A 13,923-nucleotide genomic window follows, 5' to 3' on the forward strand; every position below is an offset into this window, starting at 1 on the left:
TTCTTTTTCAGAGCATCCTGGTTTCGTTGTTGGCCCTCACCTGACCTGGCCTTTTGTGGTGCCCGATATATCTGGTAGTGGGCCCCTGGGGGTGCAGCGGGGTGAACGGCCCCCTTTCTCCCTCCCTCAGCTCAGCTACGGGGTCCCCCCACCCCAACCTCTGGCCAGGCTCTCAAAGCTGAGCTGTTGCTTTTTCTCCTCTTGTCTTTTGACCCTGTGAGTTTATTCCTTTTTAATTCTTTTACTTTCTAGAAGTATGGTCATTTCACTAAAGTTCAGGATTTTAGAAATCTCAAATGAAATATGTTGAGTAGGTTACGCGTTCCTATATTTCAAAACTCAAACAGCCTGAAAATGATGGACCATGAGAGTCTAGATCCCACCTTCATCATTCATCTGCCCTCCCCATTCAAGGGCAAGCACTTTTCATAGTTCCTGGTGTAGTCTCCCGTAGTTTCAGTATGTAAATATAAGCAATTGTGAGTATATTTTCATATATACGTATATATATTAATGTCTACACACATATGTTTCGTGTATTTCCTCCCCACCTTCTAATTTAAGTAAAAGTACCATTTGCTGTGTTACACCTGGCTTCTTTGCCTTAAAATCTGTTGGAAAACTCCATTTATAGAAAGCTTTTCCATCTTCTTCTATAAATGCACTGAATAAATGTAACAACATTAAACAGGTGCCCTGTAGATGGACCTTGGGCTCATTCATTCTTTTGCTATTACAAATATTGCTGTTGTAACCGTTTATGTTTGTCATTTTCTGTGTGTGTGAGTTTACTGGTAGAATAAATTCTCAGAATTGCCAAATATGAACAAATTGGCTTGCACAAAGGGTTGTAGGAATTCGCACTCCTACGAGAAGAAGAGAATAACTTGTTTCCTTATAGCCTCTTGAGCAGAGTATGCCATTAAACTTTTGGATTTTTGCCAATCTAATAGGTAAAAAATGGTATCTCAGTGTAAATTTAGTATTCAGCTTCTTAATGGTATGGGCGTGAGCATCTTTCATATGTTTGTGCCATTGTGGTTCCTTTCCTGTGAACTGTCTGCATCATTTTATTGTTTTCCAATGGGTTGTTAATCTTTTCCCCATCAATTTCTAGATAATCTAATTTATATACATATATATATATATAATGAAATTTGCTTTTTGTATGTAATATAAATTGCAGATATTTGTTCCCTTATATATCTGTCAGTTGACTATTCCTATAGTAATTTTTTGCTGTGTAGAAAGTTTTTATTATGTTAAATCAGCTTAACAATAACCCACAACCCTCGGACCAACTGCTGGGCATCTACCCAAATGATCCAGTGACACTCTACAAAAAAGACACCTGCACTCGAATGTTTATAGCAGCACAATTCATAATTGCAAGGCTGTGGAAACAGCCCAAGTGCCCATCAATCCAAGAATGGATTAATAAAATGTGGTATATGTACACCATGGAGTACTATTCAGCTCTAAGAAACAACGGTGATATAGCACATCTTATATTTTCCTGGTTAGAGCTGGAACCCATACTACTAAGTGAAGTATCCCAAGAATGGAAAAACAAGCACCAGATATATTCTCCAGCAAACTGGTATTAACTGAGTAGCACCTAAGTGGACACACAGGTGCTACAGTAATAGGGTATTGGGGAGGTGGGAGGGGGGAGGGGGGCGGGTATATACATACATAATGAGTGAGATGTGCACCATCTGGGGGATGGTCATGATGGAGACTCAGACTTTTGGGGGGAGGGGGGGAAATGGGCATTTATTGAAACCTTAAAATCTGTACCCCCATAGTATGCCAAAATAAAAAATAAATAAAAAAAAAAAAAAAAGAAAGTTTTTATTATGGCTTTTCTAGGTAGCCAAATTTGCAATAATTTCTTTTAAGCCTTCTGGATTTTGAGTCATGATTAGAAAGCCTTTTTCACTCTAAGATTAAAAAAATGTTTTTCCTGCATTTTCTACTAGTATGCTTGTGGTTTGGGGTTTTTTTTTTTTTTAGACATAGGGTCTCACTTTGTCACCCAGGCTAGAGTACAGTGGTGTGAACATAGCTCACTGCAAGCTTGAACTCCTGGCCTCAAGTGATACTCCTTTCTCAGCCTCCCAAAGTGCTGGGATTATAGGCATGAGCCACCATGCCTGGCCAGGTTTTAGTTTTTCATACTTAAATCTTCGATTTGGAGTTTCTTGATGTCCTTGAGAGAAGGGGTTCCATTTTTTACCCCTTAGAAGGTACCAGTTTGTCCTAAGACCGCTTCTCATTGAAAACCTACCCTATTCCTGGAGAGATGCCATCTACTATATCAGATGTTAAATTTTTCTGTTTGGGTCCCTTTCTAGACTTTGGTGTTCTGTCCCATTGGCCTGTTGATGAGTGAAAGTACCTTTGGATTAATCAGGACCCCATTTCCCCCCTTTTCCTCCACTGACTAGAAGTCAGGAACTGAGGGTTTGTTCTTAGCCAGTGTTGGGGTCTCAGGAAATCCTGAGCCTGTGTGGGAGGAGGAGTACGTATTCACAGAGGGAGCTGGACTCCATTCTTAAACAGACCCAGACTTTGTCAGCATTCGCCCAGTGCAGGCCAGGGTGAAGGCCCCATGGCAGGTGTGAGTGTAGTAGGCGAGACTCTCAGATTTCAAACTCTAGGACAGAAGAAATAGAACTTCGTGTCATGTAGTCCTAGTGGCTCTTGCATGTCCAGCGATTCCCACCCTGACTTCCTCGTCTACCTCAGTGCCAGGCAGTCCCCCTGCAACGTGGGATGGAGGACACCTGACTTGCAGGGGTTTTCATGGTTAGAACTAACATGCGTAAGATGCTTCTCATATTGTGGCCTCAACAACTGTGTACTTTTACATAAGTGCTGTCATTACCATGGATGCATCTTTTGCTTTTAGTGGGTTTTTTTGCCATCTTACCTATCAAAATAAACTTAAAAGATGTTAAATGAAATAAAATAACATGGTGAGGCACTTGACTAAGTGGCTAACTGTCTTGACATACTGGGTTAGATTGTGACCCAGTACGCACAACCATTCATGTGTGTGTGTGTGTGTGTGTGTGTGTGTGTGTGTGTGCGTGCAGATGGGCATGTGTGTGTCTATGTGTACATACCCATATACAGGCTAATCAAAGTGTCATGAGACAATTACGTTTATTGCATGTGATATACTTTGGTCTATTCTATTCTACAACAACATATTTAATTTTTAAAAAAATGCTTTAATATATTTTATTTTTAAAAAGGTGTACTAATTACCAGTGTACTAAGGGGCTTATGGCTTGCAATTTGGAAAACACTGAACTGTGTAGAAATCCAGGATCATCACTCGTTCATTCATTGAACAAATGTTTACTAAGTACCCATTCTGTGCCAGGCTGTGTGCTAGGGCTGGAGCTTCAGTAGTGAACCAGACAAATACGAGGCCTGCCCTCATGGGGCTTCAGTCTGATTTTGGAGACAGACAGTAAAAAGATGCCTGCCATTTTAGCACTTTCACTACCTGACAGACTACCTGAAAGGATGATTGACTGACTGACCGAATGTGTCTGTGGTAGACATAAGGCCTGTCTGAGCATGTCCCATGTGGGCTACGAGGTGAGGAAGAGGTAGAACCAGCCATGTGAATGATGGGAGGAATTATATTATGGTCATAGCTGCTAGCATGTGCAAAGGCCCTGAGGCAGAAAGAATTTGGTGTGTTGAAGCAATGATGACAGCCTGGCTGCACTGTAGTGACTCAGGGGTAAGTGAGGCAAGATGGGACGGGGGGGAGTGGGCAGGGCCAGACCACACAGGGCACTCTAGGCCATGAGTAGGAGTTTAGATTCTTCCCAAAGGGATGATGGGAAGCCATTTTAAAGACTTTCAGCACAGGAGTAAAGACATAATCTAATACACCAATCAAATGAGTTGCTCTGTTTCATGGAAAATGGATGGAAAGAAACAAGAGTGGAAGTTGAAATTCTAGTTAAGGCTGTTTCTGGGCTCAGGTGAGAGACAGTACTGGCTGGGATGTGGGTGTTGACAATCAAATTATTCAAGACCCATTTTGCAAATAGAATTGTAAGACTGGCATTTGGACGGGGTGTAGAGGGGAAGGGAAGAGGAATAGCAAAGGTGATCTTGTAGTGGCTGGTGTGGATTAGTGTGGGGGTCAGCAAACTAGGGCCTGTGAACTATATCTAATCCTGGGCCCATTTTTGTATAGCCTGTAAGCTGAAAATGGTTTTTACAGTTTTAAAGGTGGCAAGGGAGCAGAGCAAGAGAACAGAATGTATTTGGCCATATGTGACCTGCAAAGCCTAAAATAGTTGCTATCTGGCCCATCACAGAAAAAGTTTGCTAACCTCCATTTTATTGGGCCATGGTGCTGCTCACCGAGATGGGGAGGGCAAGGAGAAGAATGTTTTGTTGCAGTTGTTTGGGAGGCAGTAAGAATTGTATTTATGAACTTTCCTTAAATGTTTGACTCCAGTTCTTAGGTTGGAAAGAACTATGCCATAATCCCAGCTGCGAGTCTCATTTTTCACTTTTTTTGCATAATCAGACAGGTGCATTTTGAAGCTTCACAGAAGAAATGAGGTGAATGTTTACATTATTGCCTGGCTATGTGACTTGGGGGTGCCCTTCTGTTGGAGATTTTGCCTGAGCAAGGGCCACAACATAAGAATTCAACTTAAAATATTAACAACACTCTTTATCAGCAAGAATCTGGGAGTATAACTTTGTTTGATCTTTTCTGATTCCAAAAAAATTTATTTCTGGCCCAAAACAGACTTTCTTTTTTTCTCATCCTGTGATAAGCCTGTTCATTTTTCAGCTCTGCCAGTGGGAAATGTCTTCCTGCCTTTTGGGGCTCCACTAATTGAGGCTTGGGGCTTGGATCTTTGCAGCCTACTGCCGGAACTCTCTGGATGGCCAATGGTACAGTTACGATGACAGCACGGTAGAACCGCTCCGAGAAGACGAGGTCAGTACCAGAGGGGCTTACATCCTGTTTTATCAGAAGCGAAACAGCATCCCTCCCTGGTCAGCCAGCAGCTCCATGAGAGGTAGGTGCGGCTGCTCGTTACAGGAGAGGGGATTTGGGAAGTCACTTTAAGAATTGGGAAGATGCTCACTTGAACATCAAGGACCAGGAGAGGTCGGCAAGGATCTGAAAGAGGAAGCCCGGGCTGCTGCTAGAGAAATCTGAGCACCACAGGCTAGCAGGTCATTTGTCAGGGTGTGGGATGGACATATTGTAATTCAAGAAAGGGGGAAAGAAGGCATTTTTATATCCAGGGCTGGTGATACTTGGCAATGTGGAATCCCATATTCTCAGTCTCACTCATGTCAAGCCAGATTCAATTTTATTTATTTTTTATATTTTTTGAGACAGAGGCTCACTCTGTTGCTGGTGCTAGAGTGCCGTGGCGTCAGCCTAGCTCACAGAAACCTCCAACTCCTGGGCTCAAGAGATCCTCCTGCCTCAGCCTCCCAAGTAGCTGGGACTATAGGCGTGCGCCACCATACCCGGCTAATTCAGATTGAATTTTAAACCCATGCTTTTCCCTTTTAGAATGAGAGGGGCAGTTATAAGGAATGCAGGGCTTTTCTAGGAAATGTAGGTACTTAATTGCACCCTAGCAATTCGTTTACTAGACAGCCTCAAACTTGCTTGGAACTCTAGAGGAAAAAAAGAAAAAGCACCAAAGTTGACTCTTTTGTATGACTTGTTTTACTGTACAAACCAGTCATCCTTATCTTTGGGATGAGAGAGAGCATTAAAAAAAAATTAATCAGATTTTTTCCTAATAGTTGTTGAAAAATGGTCTGCAGGTCTAAATAAAACCCATTAAGATAATGTCTCCCTCCAGAGCATTGTAAAAGAGTTGGTTCCCCTAAACTTGGGGTGCACTTCCATGACATACCTTCTAGCATGTTCTCCTGTGGGAACTGGGCCGTGGTGCTGAGATACAATACTGTTTCCCTGGCTTTGGCTATTGCTGTGAGCAGTGAAGTTCTTTGGCTTCGAGAAAAGAAAAACACACACACAACATAGTTAGGAAGCCAGAGTTGGTGACAAGTAATTTCCCAGAAAGGATTTCAACACTCAGGAGCATACTTTCCATTCTGAGCCCAAATGCCTTTCCCTGAACGTTAGGCTTGTTCAGTCACATGGTAGCAAATCTCCTCTGGTCATTCATTACCTTTGGTTTCTGCGGTTCTGCAGTTCCAGGGCTGACCGACGGGGAGGGCGGGGGTCTGGCCTTGCCGAGCTGGGCTCAGCCTCCCTCCTGTGCTTCCCCTGCAGGCTCCACCAGCTCCTCCTTGTCTGACCACTGGCTCATGAGGCTTGGGAGCAACCCCGGCAGCACGAGGGGCAGCCTGCTGTCCTGGAGCTCGGCCCCCGGCCCCTCCCTGCCCCAGCTTCCCGACCCTCCTGTCTTCACAAACAGCCTCTGCAATCAGGACAAAGGTATGTTGGTTAAATTTGGTGATTTCATTTTCATTGTCTGTGAAGGCTTGTTCCTCTCTCACATAGGGTCTCCCATGACCTGCCCTCACCTAATCCTCCCGTCCACTGCCCTCCAGCTGCAGGTGCGTCCTCTCTGCCCCGTGCAGCTCCCTGGCTCATGGGGAAGATGAAACTTAAACAAGGAAGCTCTTGCAGCAATGGGAGTTCAAAGCAGGGCTAAGGGCGAAGAGGTGAATAACCAGGGAAAAAGATATTGAGGCCAAGGGTGGGGAGAGGATACAGAGGCCCCCGTTAGACAGGGTGGGGTGGGAAAGACCTTTCTAGGAGGTGACACTGAGCAGAGACCTGAGTGAGTGAGGGAGTGACTCAGGTAGAAGCCTGGGGCGCGTGTGCCGGGAGAGGAGCTGTCCAGGGTGCGGCCGGGCATGAGCAGGGGGTGTGTCCGAGGGCCAGAGGAGACCAGAGGTGTGGCTGGAGCAGAGAGTGAGGAGGTTGACAGAGGCCGGGTCACGGGGGACATTTTGGAGCATGGAATGAAGTTTGGACTTTAGCAGAGAGATTTTTCTTTTATACTTCTGCTTTAATCATCTTTTAAGTTGATATATAATAAGTATGCATATTTATGGGGTACATGTGATATTTTGATACAAGCATACGATGTGTAATGACCAAATCAGGGTAATTAGGATATCCGTCACCTCCAACATTTGTCATTTCTTTGTGTTGGGAACATTTCAAATACTCTTCTTCTAGCTGTTTTGAAATATACAATAAATTATTGTTAACTATCGTCTCTGCACCGCACTATTGAACGCCAGAACTTATTCCTTCTATTTAACTGTGTGTTTGTAGCCATGAACCAACCTCTGGGCATCTCCCCTCCCCCACCCCTTCCAGCCTCCAAGTGCTGTCATTCTGCTCGCTAGCTCCACCAGATCAACTTTTTTTTTTTTTTTTTTTTTAGCTCACTAGAGAGTTTTGGCCAGGGAAGCAGTTGATGTGATTTACGTTTTTAGAAAGTCCGCCTTGGCTGCCGTGTTGAGAATTCCCCATCAGGGGCAAGAGTGGACGTAGGAAGGCCCATTAGGAAGCTACGTGGTTGTATCCAGGTGGGGGAGAGGGTGGCTGAAACTAGTGTATGAAGTAAGAGATGGTCACATCATGGATGCATTTTGAAGACAGAGCCACCAGGATTTGCTGCTACTGGGTGTGGGGTGTGAAGGAAAGGGAACAGTCAAGGACGACTCTTTGTTTAGGGTCTAAATTACTAGGTGGGTAGTTGTGAGTTCATGAGATGGGAGACAGCTGCGTAGGAACAGGGTCAGCATTGGGGGGAAGTCACAAATTTTTTGACATGTTAATTATGAGATTCCTCTAAGACATCCGCTTTGACAGGATGACTAGGGAGTGGAGATAAATATTTGAGAGTAGTGAGCACCTGGGTGGAATGGAAAGCCCGGAGCTGGCTGAGCTCCCCTAGGGAAACTGCGAAGATATAAAAGAGCGAAGACCTGAGACCAAACCCAGGAGCCCTCCGACACACCGGGGGTTGAGCAAAGGTAGAGAATGTCGCGTGCTGCTGCAGGCAGAGTGGGGGGGGGATGGGCAGGTGAGTCCCAGGCTGGAAGGCCACAGTCGCTTGGCTGGAGCATCTGCCACGGGATGGAGAGAAGGCAGCCCTGCTGCAGCAGGCAGAGGAGGTGGCAGTGTGCCGCCACCGGGCAAGGCGCTAAAGGAAGGTGGGCGGGCAGCAGTTGTTTGCCTTTCTTTGCTAGCTCGGAGCTAGTGTAGCACATTAGCATTCAGATGGCCCAGGCTAAAGGGAGAAACTGATGATAGCACAGGAGAGTGAGGGTATCACTATAGAAACACAGTTCGTAAGTAAGAACCCTGTGTGGGTGTGTGTGTGTCTGTCCGTCCGTCCGTCTGTCTGTCTTTAGCCTCTGTGCTCCTTCAGCCAGAAAGGGGTAACACATTCAAATTACTTTTTCAGTTTCCTTATTTCTTGTTAGCCTCTAATTTAGTTTTTTAAACAAAATTTTAATAGAAATATTAATATATACTTCTGATTAGTACACTTTACTGCATACATACTTAATATTACATATATTATAATTATGTTGTAAATATCATTTACAGTAGAATGTACTGATCACAAGTGTACATCTGATAAATTATCATAAAATGAACATATCCAGATTAAGAAAGACAACATTCTGGAACCCGATCGGTTTGTCTCTCTCTCAGTCATTGCTATTGACCTCTTTCCCATGTGTGAGCGTTTATTCTGACTTCTATCTCCGTAGATCAGCTTTGCCCGTTTCAGAACTTCATATAAATGGAGCTATACAGTATGCATTCTTTTTTTTGTTTGGCTTCTTTTGCTCAACTTTGTGTTTGTGAGGTTTATGTGTCATGTGTAGCAACAGATTTTTCATTTTATTTTCTTTGTACATAAAAAAGTCAGAGATACATAGTTCTCTGCACGGAACTTATGTGTGTAAAAGAGAGAGAGAGAGAGAGAGACACCGTTGTCTGTTGACTATAGTCGATACAAAAGCAAGAGAGAGCGTGAAGGGTGAGGTGCGGGAACTCTTTCTGTAGCTCCACGCGTGGGCTGGAGTCTGTCGCAGAGGCTGTCCCGGTGGTCTGACTTGGAGAAGTTTGGCCTGCTTTTCAAGGGAGGCACCTCGAGTTGTCGTAGATTTGTGGATTCTTGCGTTATTCATGAATTCTCCAAAAGTCCATACACGTTTCCCTGTAGAGCAGACAGGATGGGTTATCTCCGCGCCCTGCCTGCTGCTTGGCGGATTTGCACCGTCTCCCTTACCCAGATCTCCCACATTGTAAGAGCAGATCATATTTTGTTTGTTTATTCTATTGCGGTTAGATTTGGAGGTCTGGTTGCTTCCACTTTGGAGCTGTTACCAGCAATACCGCCACGAACATTTTCGTCCGTGTTTGGCGTGCGTATGTCTGCACCTCTGTCGGGCACGTACCAAGGAGTGGGGTTTTCTAGGGTGCAGTGTGTGTGTTTGTTTATCAGCTGCTCGTTTCTTTATGTCACCGTTGTATCCAAGTACCCAACACAGAACACAGGTCCCGGGATAATACGGCTTCTATCAACGTCGTTTTGGTACTAAGCTAGTGGGGAAAAGACCCAGTTCCTGGCTGTGGCCACTGTGGGTGGAGGCTTTGCCCTTTCTCCCCATGTCTGTGGGTTTCCTCTGGGTGCTCAGATTTCCTCCCACGTCCCAGAGCTGTGCCCCTTGGGCGAATCGGTGTGTCTGTGTGGGCGTGCGTGAGTCACCCTGCGTGGAAGGGCGTTCTGTCCAAGGAGGAGTCGCGCCGGTGCCCTGAGCGGCTGGGACGGGCTCAGCCACCTGCGGTTCTGAACTAGAGTAAGCAGGTAAATCATGATCTTTCTTGCTTTTATGAATCTTTCTTAAATGTATGTAAGGCTCACATTTATTTCAATGTTTAGTATCAGAAGTATTAGAAGTGTGGTGATGTTTTTGTGACCAGAAATATGCAGTAAGAACCGAACGCTTGTTTATTTCCATTAGCCCTATGGGAAAGCTGGTTTTGTTATACATTGTTTGTTGTTTTGCATCAAGTAGTAGTTTCCAAGAACCTGTCCGACCAGATTGCGAGGACTTACCATACCTGTGTGTACAACGCTCCTGTTACATATTTGCGAGTGAATAATATGATGACAGGATCTTAAAGCCACAGCTGGTTTCAGATTATCACTGAATTCATCCTTCTGGTTTATGATGGGACATGTATCACAGTTCAGTTAATTATTCCCCAGTGTTTGGCATTTTGGCTGCAGTATTTGACTATTAGACATGATGCTGATAGCACATATACGTGCATCTTGGATGTGTCTGATTTCTCTAGAATATGTTTCCGTGTGGGCATGCTATTGAATGCAGCATATTTTGACTTGCCCTGTCTGGATGTTTCTTTTCCTCTTAAATTTTCATGACTGCACATTCAAGATAGTGTCCATAAAACAGAAAAAAAAGATGTTCTTTCTCGAGCTTGTTCATCCCTGTTAGCAGTTTGCCTATGGTACACACTCATGATCCACCCCAGCTCTGTGTAATGGCACGGTGCCTCGGGCCACCTCTCAGTCCTCCTAAGGAGACGTGTTTGTCACCCTCCCAGGAGGAGGCAGCTTCAAAGGATGGCCCAGGTTTTCAACATGGTATTCAGACAGGTGTCAGGCATAGTTCTAGAAAGACTCAGGGAGGCTTAGGGAAGGAATGATAACTGTCCTCCAAACCCTCGTGGGCATTTTACCTCCATTAGCTAATTTAGTCCTCAAAATCCCTGGTAGAGGTGAAATTATCGCCCTTGTACAAAGGGGAAAGCTGTAACTTAGAAGTAAAGTAAATTAGTGGCAGGCTGACCCCTAGGAAGTGACAGGGCTAAAAACAGACTTTGGGAGTCCTTGCTCTGAGGCTCCTAGACAGACATAAATTCCAAGTTAGAGTTTCCTCCATCCGGGTACTACCAAAGTCTTGCTTCCTAAGGGGGCTTTCCCTCTTGGTGTTTGAATAAAATGGTGACAGATTTTGATAATCTGTTTGAGAAGCTCTGAAAAATCCAGCCTTATCTTCATGTTATTATTAAACTTGGGCAAGATCGAAATCTGTCATATAGGTTTTCAATAGTGGTTGGTATGACCTGTTCTCCCCACCCTGATGGGTTTGGGAATAATGTGGGAGAGGTTTTTCTTGACTGTCAAAATTAGTAGGGGTGACCACTGGCATTTAGTCCCCAGAGGGCAAGGATGTTGAGTGTCTTGCAGTGCCCAGGGATGGTCTCATTCAGTAAAAAATTGCCCTTACCAAAGACCAGTGGCCCTCTGCAGAGAAACACTGACAGTCTGAGACCACCATCTTTCCAGTAGCTCTGGTTATAGGACATTGTAATAATGATGGCAATTTACAATAAAATGAATGGATTCAAGTTTTATGGGCACTGCAACTTATATAATTGGGATGGGTATTGGGGGAAGGCTCTACAAGAAGAAGAATATAAAAACACTTTACTTTCACAATTTTTATAAAAACATGACCCCATAAAAAATTACTAGGGGTCTCTCCCAGTAGCTCTTTGTCAACAAGGGGCCCTGGCTGGGCTTAAGCATCTTAGCTTCTCAGTGTAGGTACCTCTGATGGTAAATTTCCTCTGCAGCTTTTATTGGGCCTCAAAGGTTTTGTTTTTATCTTTTTTTGGCACTTTCCAAATAGTATTTCATTTCTGTTTTGATTTCTTCTTTGATCTAGGGGTTATCTGAAAGTTTCAAGTATTTAAGGATTTTTGGTCACCTTTTTGTTCTTTTTTTTTTTCTGATTTTGTATATTATGATCCAAGAATGTGGTTTTCAAAAATTATTCCATTTTTGCGATCAAGTACATGATTATTATTTTGTAAATGTTCTAGGTACCTATAGAATAATGTATATTGTCTATTTGAGGGATATGTGCTTTGTATCGTAACTATTATAGTAGGCGAGTTGACTGTTTATTCAATCCCCCTATATCTTTAAATTTACCCTCTCTAGGACAGCCTCACTAAGAAGAAGACATATTAAAACCTTTCATATAGCTGTATTTTTAATCAAGTACTCCTGGAATTTTAATAATAATTTTTGGCATATATTGTTAGCTGTCAAGTACTCCTTGAATTTTAATAGTAATTTTTGCCTTATATTGTTAGCTACTTTGTTAATAGGTGTTTGTAAGTTTATGACTCTTAGGTCTTCTTTAAAAATTGTGCTTTTTATCATTATAATATCATTCTTTATCCTGTTTAATGCTTTGGACCTTAAATTCTACCTTGTTCAAGATTAATAATTCTATTCCTTCTTTTCTGTTTGTTTGCATTTGCCTGGTATCATTTGCCCTCTGAATCTTTCTTTTTAAGTTCGTTTTAGGTGGTTTCTATAAACAGCATATTGATGTGCTTTTTTTGTTTGTTTTCTTAATGCCAGAAATTCTGAACCTGTCTTATAATTGGAGTATCCATACTTTGCATAACAACTACAAAACTTGATTTATTCATTTCACTTTTGATGATGTTATATTACTTGTTTCTTCTTTTTCCTCATGTTTGCTGATCTGATCGTGTTGCTCTTTGTTCCTTGTCCATTTGGAAGTTCTGCTGCTCTTTTCCATTTTTGTTCATTGCTACTTTCTCTTTCCCAGTATTTAGAAGCCATTCGTTTCCCGGGAGGTGCCCCATTTCACCGCTGCTTTCTCCTTTCCCCTCAGCAGGATGAGGAAAGCATCATACTCCTGTTGTCACTCTTTTCCCTGTCATTCCCCCCAAAACGAGAGCTTCGAAATGCCTCTGCATGCTTGCTCTGGTCCGTGTCGGGAACTGCTAGATTTTGCTGAGACGATCTCGTACTCTCTGTTCCACACTGTGGTTATTGTCCCTTTCACAGTGTTTACTTACTTAACCTTATGTGACACATTCTGAGGCCACCTGTCCTCCTCCGTTCCGGGTGGATGGTACATGGACGGCAGGGTCCACTGTCCACCACTGTTTTCTTCCTCTTTGTCATGCTCTGTCTTGAGGTCACGGTTGTGATTCATTGGTGTTTGGTCAGAGCTCTTTTCTGGGTATGTGTGATATGTCCTCAAAGTCTTCGCGTAGCCACAGGTATTTCCTTTCACCTGCGAGTGAATGGCAGCTGGGCCGGTTGCAGGACTCTTGGGTTGCAACCCTTTTCTCTCTCGGGCGTCTCTAGCTGTTTTCCCACGGCCTCCCAGGCCCCAGGGTTGCAGGTGAGAAGCCCAGGCTGTTCCTTCCACGTGAGAGTCATTTGTTCTTTCAGGAGAGCAGCTTTTAATGCTTTGCACTCAGATGTCAGATGTGACTCCACACGCTTAGCAAAAACTATAGAGATTAAAATTACTCTTTGAATGTATCAATCATTTGAAATATAAAAAATCCAAATAAATAAGTTTGTATGAAAAGAAACTCCAGTTTTTTATTCCACTGCCGCGCTTTGTAAAATCTGGGGTATTTAAAAAATTAAATCCCAGGTAGAATAAAGGAATCGAGAAAAAAGCAGGCGAGTGCAAAGAGTTAAGATTCTCTCTTTGACCTTCAGGTTTAGAAATTCTATCAGAATATGCCCAGTCTTTCCTTCTACAGACTCAGGCCGACTTTAGGGAAATGGTCTTGTACTTTTTGCTTAATTATCGTCTGTCGTGCTCTGCAGATTCCTGTCACTCGCTGCTGGGTCTCCTGGGTTGGTCCTGCCTGTTCCCTTGTGGTTTCTATTTCATGGCCATTTTGCTAGTAGGGTGTGCGATGTCTCTTGTCACTCTATCTTTCAGGCCACTCATTTGGGTCTCAGCAGGGGTCCTGCGTGGCTTCAATTTACTTACTGAATTTTAAATCCAGAAAGTCACATT

General features: G+C 43.5%; 2 protein-coding genes across 2 annotated transcripts in view; one reads left to right on the forward strand and one right to left on the reverse strand.

The window, feature by feature from the left end:
* The window catches only part of STX8 (syntaxin 8), a 467,623-nt gene that overhangs the window by 353,481 nt on the left and 100,219 nt on the right, over positions 1-13,923 (reverse strand). The gene's annotated exons all lie outside the window — the stretch shown is intronic.
* Positions 1-13,923, forward strand: part of USP43 (ubiquitin specific peptidase 43) — a 62,124-nt gene that overhangs the window by 42,731 nt on the left and 5,470 nt on the right. Inside the window, exons 13-14 of the mRNA XM_012761213.2 lie at positions 4,914-5,072; positions 6,317-6,481. Of these exons, the coding sequence (XP_012616667.2) occupies positions 4,914-5,072; positions 6,317-6,481 (324 nt within the window). The remainder of the gene's footprint in view (positions 1-4,913; positions 5,073-6,316; positions 6,482-13,923) is intronic.

Source organism: Microcebus murinus, chromosome 18, assembly GCF_040939455.1.
Source record: "Microcebus murinus isolate Inina chromosome 18, M.murinus_Inina_mat1.0, whole genome shotgun sequence".
NCBI lineage: Eukaryota > Metazoa > Chordata > Mammalia > Primates > Cheirogaleidae > Microcebus > Microcebus murinus.